Here is a 14,829-nt window from a genome sequence, read left to right as displayed (position 1 = left end):
CGAGTTGGGCATCTCCGGCGCGGCCCACGCTTGGATTGCGTCCTACCTGACAGGTCGCTCCTACCAGGTGGCGTGGCGAGAATCTGTCTCCTCACCACGCGCTCTCACCACTGGTGTCCCCCAGGGCTCTGTTCTAGGCCCTCTCCTATTCTCGCTATACACCAAGTCACTTGGCTCCGTCATAACCTCACATGGCCTCTCCTATCATTGCTATGCAGACGACACACAACTAATCTTCTCCTTTCCCCCTTCTGATGACCAGGTGGCGAATCGCATCTCTGCATGTCTGGCAGACATATCAGTGTGGATGACGGATCACCACCTCAAGCTGAACCTCGGCAAGACGGAGCTGCTCTTCCTCCCGGGGAAGGACTGCCCGTTCCATGATCTCGCCATCACGGTTGACAACTCCATTGTGTCCTCCTCCCAGAGCGCTAAGAACCTTGGCGTGATCCTGGACAACACCCTGTCGTTCTCAACTAACATCAAGGCGGTGGCCCGTTCCTGTAGGTTCATGCTCTACAACATCCGCAGAGTTCGACCCTGCCTCACACAGGAAGCGGCGCAGGTCCTAATCCAGGCACTTGTCATCTCCCGTCTGGATTACTGCAACTCGCTGTTGGCTGGGCTCCCTGCCTGTGCCATTAACCCCCTACAACTCATCCAGAACGCCGCAGCCCGTCTGGTGTTCAACCTTCCCAAGTTCTCTCACGTAACCCCGCTCCTCCGCTCTCTCCACTGGCTTCCAGTTGAAGCTCGCATCCGCTACAAGACCATGGTGCTTGCCTACGGAGCTATGAGGGGAACGGCACCTCAGTACCTCCAGGCTCTGATCAGGCCCTACACCCAAACAAGGGCACTGCGTTCATCCACCTCTGGCCTGCTCGCCTCCCTACCACTGAGGAAGTACAGTTCCCGCTCAGCCCAGTCAAAACTTTTCGCTGCTCTGGCCCCCCAATGGTGGAACAAACTCCCTCACGACGCCAGGACAGCGGAGTCAATCACCACCTTCCGGAGACACCTGAAACCCCACCTCTTTAAGGAATACCTAGGATAGGATAAAGTAATCCTTCTCACCCCCCCCCTTAAAAGATTTAGTTGCACTATTGTAAAGTGGCTGTTCCACTGGATGTCATAAGGTGAATGCACCAATTTGTAAGTCGCTCTGGATAAGAGCGTCTGCTAAATGACTTAAATGTAAATGTAAATGTAATGTAAATGTATTTGGCTAAGGTGTATGTAAACTTCTGACTTCTACTGTATACTGTAGAATTATAGGATCTCTAAGGTCTTACCTTCCTCTTGGATTTGAAGACATTACAACGGAACATGTTGCTCTTTCCATCTCTTGCAATGTAACTGAAGATCTTCAAGTCCTGGGCGTCATGTGACACATAGAAAATCCTAAATGGGACGGGGAAGTATCTTGATCACGAGAATTTGATTGATTTCAATCTGAACTACTCAATCAAAAATCATCAATGGGTTTGTATGGACATAGCAAAGAATAGTCTTAAAGAGGGTTATGTTTGAGGGCAATTGGTGCCTGTCTTTACCTGTAGATGGGGTCTTGTGTTATCATGACTGTATTGTCATCCCAAGACCACTCTTTCCTCTGGAACACAACCACAGAGTGACAACACTTACGCAACACTGTAATTCACTCCTATGACTTATGACTTAGGGTCAGTGTTTCAACTATAAGAAACAAGTATATATGGAGGTTCTTCAACTCTTTCCATCTGCAGAGTCACAAGATGAGGGACCTTGCAGCTTCCATGAAGGACAGAGAGCTATGGCATTCGATCATTCCTCAAATCACCACATTTCACAACCATAAGCCATTCCGCCTCCATACGCAAAGGAAGCCTGTTTACGTCTGACCATAGAACCGTCTTTTCATCACTGATGATTAATTTTCCTTTTGATTTACTGCATCTGGAAAATAACAGTTGTACACTTCACACTGGTGGAAACATTTAGTAACTCTAGCCCTTCAATTTGATGGGCTAAGAAATAACAGTTTCAGTTTCTTGTATCATTGACCTTGGTGCAAAATAATAGTTGATGTACAAAAGTACAAATGAAATGTATCCACTCACTACTGTGAGTGTAGAGAGTGGCTCCTGAGTGGCACAGTGGTCTAAGGCACTGCATCTCAGAACAAGAGGTGTTACTGCAGTCCCTGGTTTGAATCCAGGCTGCATCACATCTGGCCGTGATTGGGAGTCCCATAGGGCGGCGCACAATTGGCCCAGTGTTGTCCGGGGTAGGCCGTCATTGTAAATAAGAGTTTGTTCTTAACTGACTTGCCTAGTTAAATAAAGGATAAATAAAAGGAACTTACTCTGGATAAGGGCATCTGCTAAGTGGCTAAAATGTTGACGTGAGTTTTCACTATGAGCACAAGACAGTCAAGCTCATTCAAATGTAGGAAAAGGCACACATTCTCCAATAGAACAATTCATAATCAAGACCAACATTTTGGTAGCTACTCTGACTTCATCAGGTATTTCATATTTTGAAGGGGACTTACCTTTTTCCTTTTTCGCAAAACCACCCTTACACCATCCGCAGACACGATGATGTTGACTTTCTTCTTCTTGATGTTCTTCAATTTGAATTCATACTGTGGGGGGAAATGTAAATTCCATAGATTTGTACATGAAACTGGTATATAAAATGATCCACACAAGCTTACGGTGTACAGCCTAGTGGTGACATCGTGGTCTTTGTGTGTGTATCATGTCATTATAGTTTGCACATAACCACAGAGCAGGGTTGGAGTAAATTCCATTTCAATTCATTCATATTCAGGAAGTAAACTTAGACTCCTATTCCAATTTTCCTCAACCTTGTCAGAGATACAGTTCCTGTAGAGATGTGAAGAGATGGAAACATATGCATTAAGGCAGGGAGTGAGTACTTAAGTATTTACCATCGTTGTCCCTACAAGACACCATCTGCTGCTGAGAGTAAATCAACATTCGGATCAACACAAAGTTGCCTAAGGCTGAAGAAGACAGGAAAAGTCAGATGGTAGAGCTGGCAAAGTCTCCAGCATCTAGGTTCCCCCTCCCCTCAGAGTGCATTAGACATGAAGGAAGACTCGGCAGTGTGCACCGCTTTTATTCTTGCCTTTGAGTAGTTAGAACCGTTCTCGCTGCCTCACTGCAGTCAAAGGGACCAGACATCTAAACGACAAATACTAATCTAAAATAAACATGTTTTCCCCAAATGAGGAAACACAACATCAGATGTCGAATTGATCAAATGAGGACTTTTATCAAAAGCATTTTCCCCCCTCCGATCCTCAACCAAAAGGCTCATCAGGATTCTCTCATGTCAAAGGTTTGAAGATTCTCCATGCTGCTCTTCTTTTCCTATAAAAATACATGATATTCTGCCTGTTCTAATGGCTGACTTTTTACTTTTTTCTTCATTTTTAGTATTGGCCTATGGACTATTTTATGAAAGGGTGGCTACTTTGAAGAATCTGAAATATAAAATATATTTTGATTTGTGTAGCACTTTTTTAGTTACTACATGACTCCATATGTGTTATTTCATCATTTTGATGTATTCACTATTATTCTACAATATAGTAAAAATAAAGAAACCCTTAAATGACTAGGTGTGTCCAAACTTTTTACTGGTACTGTATATATTAAGCATAGCAGATGGCACAATTTTATTGTTTTTTATTTATTTACGGATACCCAGGGGCATATTCCAACACTCAGACATAATTTATAAACAAAGCACGTGTGTTTTGTGAGTCCGCCTAAGCATTCAAAATGTAATGAGTACTTTTGGGTGTCAGGGAAAACGTATGGAGTAAAAAATACATTATCTTCTTTAGGAATGTAGTGGTGTAAAAGTAGTACAAAACATACAGTAGATAGTAAAGTACAGATACCCCAAAAACGACTTAAGTAGTATTTCAAAGTATTTATTTACTTAAGTACTTTACACCACTGCCTGGCAATGTGGTGCCAGGACAACAACCTCTCCTTCAATGTCAGCAAGACCAAGGAGCTGATCGTGGACTTCAGGAAACATGGGCAGGTGCACAGCCCCATTCACTTCGATGGGGCCGCAGTGGAGAGGGTCAATACCTTCAAGTTCCTCGGTGTCCACATCACCGAGGATCAGGGTTCTCTCCCACTGGCACAGTTGTGAGGAAGGCACGGCAGTGTCTCTTCTCCCTCAGGAGGCTGACACGATTTGCCATGGCTCCTGACATCCTTAGAACCTTTTACAGCTGCTCCATTGAGAGCATCCTGACTGGTTGTATCACTGTCTGGTATGACAACTGCACCACCCTCGACAGGAATGCCTTACAGAGGTTGGGGCGGATGGCCCAGCGCATCACTGGGGGTGAGCTCACAGCCTTCCAGGAAGTACATGCCAGGCAGTGTCTGTGAATGGCCCTAAAAATGGCCAAAGACTGGCCACCCGAGACATGGACTGTTCTCCATGCTCCCGTCAGATGGTGGAGCCGGTACCAGTGCATCAAGGCTCAGACCAACAGACGGTACCAGTGCATCAAGGCTCAGACCAACAGACGGTACCAGTGCATCAAGGCTCAGACCAACCACCGGTGCATCAAGGCTCAGACCAACAGACGGTACCAGTGCATCAAGGCTCAGACCAACAGTCGGTACCAGTGCATCAAGGCTCAAGACCAACAGACGGTACCAGTGCATCAAGGCTCAGACCAACAGACGGTTCCAGTGCATCAAGGCTCAGACCAACAGACGGTACCGGTGCATCAAGGCTCAGACCAACAGACGGTACCGGTGCATCAAGGCTCAGACCAACAGACGGTACCTGTGCATCAAGGCTCAGACCAACAGACTGTACCAGTGCATCAAGGCTCAGACCAACAGACGGTACCAGTGCATCAAGGCTCAGACCAACAGACGGTACCAGTGCATCAAGGCTCAGACCAACAGTCGGTACCAGTGCATCAAGGCTCAAGACCAACAGACGGTACCAGTGCATCAAGGCTCAGACCAACAGACGGTTCCAGTGCATCAAGGCTCAGACCAACAGACGGTACCGGTGCATCAAGGCTCAGACCAACAGACGGTACCGGTGCATCAAGGCTCAGACCAACAGACGGTACCTGTGCATCAAGGCTCAGACCAACAGACTGTACCAGTGCATCAAGGCTCAGACCAACAGACGGTACCAGTGCATCAAGGCTCAGACCAACAGACGGTACCAGTGCATCAAGGCTCAGACCAACAGACGGTACCTGTGCATCAAGGCTCAGACCAACAGACTGTACCAGTGCATCAAGGCTCAGACCAACAGACGGTACCAGTGCATCAAGGCTCAGACCAACAGACTGTACCAGTGCATCAAGGCTCAGACCAACAGACGGTACCAGTGCATCAAGGCTCAGACCAACAGACTCCTAAACAGCTTCTATCCCCTGGCCATAAGATTGTTAAATACAACCACTACACTGCTGTTCATTGATTATTGATTTCCATTACCATGAGTATCTATCTATTTATCCTGCTACAGGTCACTATTACTCCTGTTTACATGCATGTATTACCACTAGTATATTATCTTAAGTATTCATGTATATCCACCTATCACGTCTACACTGTCACTCTAACAAACACTTACACACACACAATCGCCACCAGACACACACACCCACCCACCACTTATGCTGCTGCCATACTGTTTACTACATACTGTACTGTTTAAACATACTGTTTCTTATTTCTTATTGTTCGTGTTTTCTTTCTTATAGATAGATAGATAGATAGATAGATAGATAGATAGATAGATAGATAGATAGATAGATAGATAGATAGATAGATAGATAGATTTTTTTATTAAACTATTTTGATATTGATTACTGCACTGTTGGGTGGAGCAGGCAACTTAAGCATTTCACTTTACTTGTGCATGTGAAAATAAAACATATAGAAATTGTCCCTCTCTGGGTGTCATTGAGGGACTGGCCGACCTCTGTGTGACACAGACGCATCACTAGATTAAATGTAACATTTGGCTCTCCCAGCTGACTCTGCAGCAGTTAAATCCTCTCTGTAACACTGTAATACTCTGGCCCGCTGCAGTATCCATTAATGCCAGACACCATTGCCATCTCCGTCTCATCTCTCCAGAGGAGTGGATGTCTCTTAAAGAGATGGTTAGGGGTATTGGTTTTAAGATTTAGAAAGAGGACTCTTCAAACAGAGATGGTTAGAAATATTGGTTATATAAGATTGGAAGAGATGGCTGGTTTAAGGCCTTCCCACACTGTACATCAGATTCAATATTTTACTATTATTCTGTCACACTGTGCGATGTTGTCCAATTAAAATCTTGATATCAACCTGGCTAGATTGTATGATTTGCTTAAATTCTATCGCCACATTCTGCGATTGGCTTGCGAGGCTACGTCAGCCGACATCAACTGCAGTGGTCGATTTAATCTGTGCATGTGCCAGCACCCGCAGCACAAGCTTCCCAAGTGAGTTCGGAAAAACTGAAAATATGCATCTTAGAAATAGTTTTCACATAGGAACTCCGAATCAAACAGGCTTCCCAAAAGTAACATGGTTTCTATGGTAGAATGTTCATTTTGATTGCCATTTTTTACATTTATTTGCCATGTCAACAAGATTATTAGGGAAATCATTATTCTTGCAATGTATGCAAATGTTTTTATCGAACTATTTAATTAATATGACAACTCCCAATAATCATAATATTGTGTGCCGACTCAGTGCCGACCGTGTTCCCATTGGTCAGTCACCGGCATCGGCTTGTAACACCCGGAACACTACACTATAAATGCTAAAACGTTCTGACTGCCATAACTTTGTCCGAGCCTACGACCGCACATAGTGTTGTTACTTAATCGGCAGAACGTAGCTGTGTTCGAATAGTCATACTAACCTCACTAACAGTATTATTTGTGATGTAAATTGAGTATGTATTCGGCTTATTGGTCATAGTATGGATATAGTTAGTATGCCAAAAGTTCCCGGATGTCGTATTAAATTCGCCAAAATACGAAGTATGCAAACAGTGGACACTATTTCCGTGCTTTTAGGGCCCATAATGCTATTCTTCGCAAAATGGGCGTGGCTTCACATTTTCAGATTTGAAGAAAATGGCAGAAAATATGCAGCCGAATTTCGAGGAGAGGATACAAATTAATTGCTTTAACTAATTTTGAAAAATGCTAAGATGTTGAGCAATGTAATAAAGTAATGATTTTTTCAAATAAATTACGTTGGCTGACAATTTGTTATCTACGCTATCCTTACGAACCGCATAGCATTACAGCTGTATGTACCAGTATGTTAGATACTTACTTAACGTTAGTTGACTACTAAATACATCGAACTTGCCAGGCAGTATATTAACTATATGCTATCTAACTAACTATCAAATGTTTATTGACTTGGTTATTCACGTCATTCTTAGCTAAGTGGTATAGGCGTGCGTTCTCAATGGACATGGTTAATTCTGGCTATCTACTCCGATTACAGAGCACACTTGTCTGAGTGTGCAAGAGCGCAGAATAACTGGTGAATTTACAAACGCTCAACACCCGTTAAATGTAAACGTCGGCAAAAAAGCGTAATTAAATTGTTGCCAGCAGCACAGTTACTGTCACCAATGCTTTGGATAACATAAAAACAGCCTAACCAGCTCTGCTAGGGTGATTAAATTGGTCAGAGTGAGGTGTTCTCTCATTTGTGTCTGGTAGTAGCTAGCAAGTTAGCCAGTTATCTTGGGTGCTTGACTGCCATTGTAAGGTCAGAACACTCGGATCAACCCTACTCTTTGACCAGAGCGTCCACTGTGCTCTCTGAATGCTTGGAGAGCAAAACACTCTGAATTTACAAACGGGCAATCTAACAAAAGCTCTGAATTTACGAACGCCCAGAGCTCACTCTGAGTGCTCCCTGGTACTCCAGATTGAATTTAGGAACACACCCGAAAATGTAAAATGTCTAGCTAGTAATTTATGCTAACAAGCTAACAAGAGGTTGCATAGCAAAAGCGAAGCACTAGTATGCTCAACTGAAATGATTCATTTACAGTATACTAAAATGAACTAATGGTATTTAGTATGTAGTAGATACTCATTAAGGGTGCGCTCGTAAATACCCTCTGGCTATCTACTCCGATTTCAGAGCACTTGTCTGAGTGTGCAAGAGCGCAGAAAAACTGCAACACCAGTTGAATATGGTCGGTGTCAGTAAATGTTGGCAAAAAAAGCGTAATTAAATTGTTGCCATCAGCACAGTTACTGTCACCAATGCTCTGGATAACATAAAAACAGCCTAACCAACTCTGCTAGGGTGAGTAAAATGGTCAGAGTGAGTTCTTCTCTCATTTGTGTCTTGAATTAACTAGCAAGCTAGCCAATGTTAGCCAATTAGCTTGGGTGCTTGACTGCCGTTGTGAGGTCAGAACGCTCTGATCAACCCTATTCCTCAGCCCGAGCACCTAGTGTGCAACGCTCAGAGAGCGAAAAACTCTCTGAATCTGACAACGTTCTGAATTTATGAACGCATCCCTAAAGTATGTAGTATACAGTATGTTAGTATGGGCATTAGAGCACAGCTGCTGCCACACTAAACGAGCCAAGATGTCCGACAATCATTTATGAACCTAAGAATTTGCCCACGACGTGGACTTTTTGTCTGTGTCCGCCAAAACGTGGCATAAGACTGCTAAAAATCGTAGTCTGTTGGGGCCTTTAGACTGTTATTTTAGTCTTATAGCCTTAGAATATTATGATTGACTTGCAATATTTGATAAGAGGCAATGTCATTCTGTTTTATATGCAGATACCATACCAATGTGAGAGAGTAGAATATTAGTCTCTTATTATTTGCGTGCATGCACACACACACATACAGTCCAAGTTTTGAAGGGCATTGCAATATTCCATATATATAGCGAAAGTATTTTTTTCTGGATGGGAGAGAAATGCATTTAATATTATGGCTCACAGATTGCATTGTTGAAAGTGTCTTACCCTTATCCTTCTCATTGCAGCCACTATCTCCATTCGGCTATTTGGACGACCGACTTCCAGACTGCCAATGTACTATAATATTTACAAAGTTATGAGACGTCATTAGTAATTCAAGTAGCCTATCGACATCTTCAACTCTTACTCTGATCTCAACTGCTTCTTATCAAAAGGAGTTCACTATACATTCTGAATAAATTGTTAAGGTACTGTAAATGGATTTGAATAGCAAACAAGTTGGTATATAGCTTAATAAAATGAATTAATAGATGTCAAAAGCGCACCTATAATCTAATACAGTACATTTAGAATTCAATTAACAAGCACAGCATAATATTAGCGTACGATTAAAATAAAACATGTGCATATATCCTCATTATATTGTACTGTCATAACATTTTGGAAGAATGTCATTTTAGATATCAATTCATGATTTACTAAGCGCGACGCTGGGTCACTCCTGTTATCCCATAAACTACATTGTTGCCCCACATTGATAAGCGGTTACTGTAGTTTATAGCCTACTAGGTAACCTTACCTTTGCCTCAAAGCAGACCCCATGCTGAAATGCCGCCTCGTTGTGCATGGGGATCCTCAAGTCCTGTGCATCATCCACTAAATTATACTTGGTTATCCCTGGCATCGCCCTTCCGATACACGACTAGTCCGACACTAGTTTTATGCCAACGCTATTAGAATACTGTAAATACGCGCATCTCGCTCAACACTCACGAAGGTCTTTGATTGGTTAGTCGCCTATGGAATGGAACCACTATGTTAACACAATATGCGTCTAGCGGTCCAATTCTATACAGTCCGATATAGAATATCTGCCGCTCTCGTGCTGTTTTGGATGACGCACAATTCTCAAGGGCCGGATTCGATTATGCTGAGGTGCAGGGCACCGGTCTATGGCCCATGAAGGAAACGGGCAAAAGCGGTGAGGGAGGAGTGTACATCTCAAATTTAACCGTAATCTGCGCCAGTGTAACGCAGCATGGTGCATCGTCCAGAAACATACATATATTTTCCATTAAATGCATGTTTGAATTGTCAAACTAGTTGTCATTGGGAAGGCAGATAACATGATTTTATCAAAAGCAAATCACACTGACGTAAAAACTCAGAATCGTACTCATTACCACGTCACTTTTGTTTTGAGCCGACTTTGCCGTGTGCTTTGAACTGGGCACCTGGCTCACGCCGGGGAGGCAACCCGGTTCTAAAACGAACGCAATCAAATTTCACCCGGTGCAAAACACGCCTACACGGGGTCCCGAGACAGATTAATCAAATCCCCTCAAGGCAAGGTTGTCCGTTTTTCCTGTTTTGGCCATAAATAAAAACAACAGGTGATGTGCAGTTTACGCGCGTTCCAAATCAAATCCATTTTTATTTGCCACATGCGAAGAATACAACTGGTGTATACTTTACCTTGAAACGCTCGCTTATGAGCCTTTCCCAAGAACGCGGAGTTTAAAAATAACAATGAAAAGAAAAAGATTAACAAGAGGGAAAAAAGATAAGAATGGAGCTACAGTGAGGACTGCACCAGCACCAGATCATTGTGCTGTGTTATTTGAGGTAGATAAATTACCAGTCAGAAGATTGGACACACCTACTCATCCTTGGGGTTTTCTTTATTTTCACTATTTTCTACATTGTAGAATAATAGTGAAGACATCAAAAATAGGAAATAACACAAATGGAAAAATGTAGTAACCAAAAAAATCGATATTTTATATTTGAGTTTCTTCAAAGTAGCCACCCTTTGACTTGATGAACACTTGGCACACTCTTGGTGTTCTCTCAACCAGCTTCATGAGGAATGCTTTTCCAACTGTCTTGAAGGAGTTCCCACATATGCTGAGCACTTGTTGGCTGCTTTTCCTTCACTCTGCGGTCCAACTCTTTCCTAACCATCTCAGTTGGGTTGAGGTCAGGTGATTGTGGAGGCCAGGTCATCTAATGCAGCACTCCATCACTCTCCTTCTTGGTCAAATAGCCCTTACACAGCCTGGAGGTGTGGTGGGTCATTGTCCTGTTGAAAAACAACTGATAGTCCCACTAAGCGCAAACCAGATGGGATGGCGTATCACCGCAGAATGGTGTGGTAGCCATTCTGGTTAAGTGTGCCTTGAATTCTAAATATTTCACAGACAGTGTCACAAGCAAAGCACCCCCATACCATCACACCTCGTTCTCCATGCTTCAAGGTGGGAACCACACAATGCGAGGTCATCCGTTCACCTACTCTGCGTCTCACAAAGACACGGCGGGTTGGAACTAAAAATCTCAAATGTGGAATCATCAGACCAAAGGACATATTTCCACCAGTCTAATGTCCAATGCTCGAGTTTCTTGGCCCAAGCAAGTCTCTTCTTATTGGTGTAATTTTGTAGTGGTTTCTTCCTTTGCAGTAATTCGACCATGAAGCCCTGATTCACCCAGTCTCCTCTGAACATTTGATGTTGAGATGTGTCTGTTACTTGAACTCTGAAGCATTTATTTGGGCTGCATTCTGAGGTGCAGTTAACTCGAATGAATGTATCCTCTGTAACTCTGTGTCGGTCCTCATGTGAGCCAATTTCATGATAGTGCTTGATGGTTTTTGTGACTGCACTTGAAGAAACTTTCAACGTTTTTGAAATGTTCCATATTGATTGACCTTCATGTCTTAAAGTAATGATGGACTTTCTTTTTGCTTTGCTTATTTGTGCTGTTCTTGCCATAATATGGACTTTTACCGAATAGGGTTATCTTCTGTATACCACCCCCATCTTGTCACAACACAAAAGATTAGTTCAAACACATTAAGAAGAAAAGAAATTCCACAAATTAACTTTTAACAAGGCATACCTGTTAAATGAAACAAATTCCAGTTGACTACCTCATGAAGCTGATTTAGAGAATGCCATAGTGTACAAAGCTGTCATCAAGGCAAAGGGTGGCTACTTTGAAGAATCTCAAGTATAATATATATTTTGATTTGTTTAACACTTTTTGGTTACTACATGATTCCATATATGTTAATTCATAGTTTAAGTCTTCACTATCATTCTACAATGTAGAAAATGTTAAATAATTAAGAAAAACTCTTGAATGAGTATGTGAGTCCAAACTTTTGAATGGTCTGTGTGTACATGAAGGCAGGGTAAAGAGACTAGGCATCAGGGTAGGAAATAATAACGGTGCTTTGAGAGACTAGTCACCTCCACCTTACCTGTCACCCTAGATCCACTTCAATTTGCTTACCGCCCCAATAGGTCCACAGACGATGCAATCGCCATCACACTGCACACTGCCCTATCCCATCTGGACAAGAGGAATACTTATGCAAGAATGCTGTTCATTGACTAGCTGTTCAGAGTATCATCAGCAAATGTGTTATGCAGGTGAATGAGGACCCAAAAGCGACTTGGCGAAAACAGAGTCTTTAATCCAGTTAAAGGAAATAGCAATACTCCTAGACAAATCGGAGCGGTAAATAAAGCATAAAAAACAATTCCACTCGTAATCACGAGAACTGACTGGAGACTCGATAATAAACTGCAGGTTGCCTCGGGAAGGCACTTGACCGTAGCAGACTCAGACACCTGCTCACCACGCAGCATCTGAGGGAAACACGACACGACAGGGCGATACAAAGACACAGCACGGTGAACAATATACAAGGATCCGACAGGACAGGAACGGAAAACAAGGGGAGAAATAGGGACTCTAATCAGGGGAAAAGATAGGGAACAGGTGTGGGAAGACTAAATGATTGATTAGGGGAATAGGAACAGCTGGGAGCAGGAACGGAACGATAGAGAGAAGAGAGAGAGAGAGGGAGAGAGAAAAAGGGGAACGAACCTAAAAAGACCAGCAGGGGAAAACGAACAGAAGGAAAAGCAAAATGACAAGACAATATAAGGCAAAACATGACAGTACCCCCCCACTCACCGAGCGCCTCCTGGCGCACTCGAGGAGGAATCCTGGCGGCAACGGAGGAAATCATCAATCAGTGAACGGTCCAGGACGTCCCGAGACGGAACCCAACTCCTCTCCTCAGGACCGTAACCCTCCCAATCCACTAAGTACGGGACCCCGTCCCCGAGAACGCATGTCCATGAACGACCCTCGACAAGGACGGGAGGGGGAGGGAAGACGAACGGGGGTGCGAAGAAAGGGCTTGACACAGGAGACATGGAAGACAGGATGGACGCGACGAAGATTTACATTTACATTTAAGTCATTTAGCAGACGCTCTTATCCAGAGCGACTTACAAATTGGACGAGTGGAAACAGGAATGAAAAGAAGGTTACTAGGACAAGCGTGCGGCGACGCAGTGTGCGTGAGTGCTTGCTTAACCTGTCTTTCAATTCCCCAGACTGTCAACCCGACAACATAAGGAAGAATCCCCTCGGGATCAGTAGAAGCCACAGAAGAACTAAAAAGACGGGATAAGGCATCAGGAACCCGGACGGTAAGAAATCACAAACTCGAAACGAGCGAAAAATAACGCCCAACGAGCTTGACGAGCATTAAGTCGTTTGGCAGAACGGATGTACTCAAGGTTGTTATGGTCTCTCCAAACGACAAATGGAACGGTCGCCCCCTCCAATCATTTTCGCCATTCGCCTAGGGCTAAGCGGATGGCGAGCAGTTCGCGGTTACCCACATCATAGTTGCGTTCAGATGGCGACAGGCGATGAGAAAAATAAGCGCAAGGATGAACCTTATCGTCAGACTGGAACGCTGGGATAGAATGGCTCCCACGCCTACCTCTGAGAACGTCAACCTCGACAATGAATTGTCTAGTGACGTCAGGAGTAACCAGGATAGGAGCGGACGTAAAACGTTCTTTTAGAAGATCAAAAGCTCCCTGGGCGGAACCGGACCACTTAAAACACGTCTTGACAGAAGTAAGAGCTGTGAGAGGGGCAGCAACTTGACCGAAATTACGAATGAAACGCCAGAAAGCGCTGCAACTCGACACGTGACCTTGGAACGGGCCACTCACTGACAGCTTGACCTTAGCGGAATCCATCTGAATGCCTTCAGCGGAAATAACGGAACCGAGAAAAGTAACGGAGGAGACATGAAAAGAGCACTTCTCAGCCTTCACGTAGAGACAATTCTCTAAAAGGCGCTGGAGAACACGTCGAACGTGCTGAACATGAATCTCGAGTGACGGTGAAAAAAATCAGGATATCGTCAAGGTAGACAAAAACAGATGTTCAGCATGTCTCTCAGAACATCATTAACTAATGCCTGAAAAACAGCTGGCGCATTGGCGAGACCAAACGGCAGAACCCGGTACTCAAAATGCCCTAACGGAGTGTTAAACGCCGTTTTCCACGTCCCCCCTCTCTGATGCGCACGAGATGGTAAGCGTTATGAAGGTCCAACTTAGTAAAGCACCTGGCTCCCTGCAGAATCTCGAAGGCTGATGAAGGGGGAAGCGGATAACGATTCTTAACCGTTATGTCATTCAGCCTCGATAATCCACGCAGGGGCGCAGAGTACCGTCCTTTTTCTTAACAAAAAAACCCCGCCCCGGCCGGAGAGGAAGAAGGCACTATGGTACCGGCGTCAAGAGACACAGACAAATAATCCTCGAGAGCCTTACGCTCGGGAGCCGACAGAGAGTATAGTCTACCCCGAGGAGGAGTGGTCCCCGGAAGGAGATCAATACTACAATCATACGACCGGTGAGGAGGAAGGGAGTTGGCTCGGGACCGACTGAAGACCGTGCGCAGATCATGATATTCCTCCGGCACTCCTGTCAAATCGCCAGGTTCCTCCTGAGAAG

General features: G+C 44.1%; 1 protein-coding gene across 1 annotated transcript in view; it reads right to left on the bottom strand.

Annotated features, from left to right (window-relative positions):
• The window catches only part of LOC124009926 (carboxyl-terminal PDZ ligand of neuronal nitric oxide synthase protein-like), a 31,616-nt gene extending 21,671 nt beyond the window's left edge, over positions 1–9,945 (bottom strand). The window contains exons 1-5 of the mRNA XM_046322179.1: positions 9,570–9,945; positions 9,035–9,106; positions 2,537–2,629; positions 1,557–1,615; positions 1,296–1,404 (exon numbers count right to left, since the gene is read on the bottom strand). Of these exons, the coding sequence (XP_046178135.1) occupies positions 1,296–1,404; positions 1,557–1,615; positions 2,537–2,629; positions 9,035–9,106; positions 9,570–9,674 (438 nt within the window). The 5' untranslated portion in view covers positions 9,675–9,945. The remainder of the gene's footprint in view (positions 1–1,295; positions 1,405–1,556; positions 1,616–2,536; positions 2,630–9,034; positions 9,107–9,569) is intronic.
• Positions 9,946–14,829: the final 4,884 nt, after the last annotated feature.

Source organism: Oncorhynchus gorbuscha, linkage group LG22, assembly GCF_021184085.1.
Source record: "Oncorhynchus gorbuscha isolate QuinsamMale2020 ecotype Even-year linkage group LG22, OgorEven_v1.0, whole genome shotgun sequence".
NCBI lineage: Eukaryota > Metazoa > Chordata > Actinopteri > Salmoniformes > Salmonidae > Oncorhynchus > Oncorhynchus gorbuscha.
Note: the sequence above shows the minus strand (reverse complement) of the source record. Positions and strands in the feature narration are given on the sequence as shown.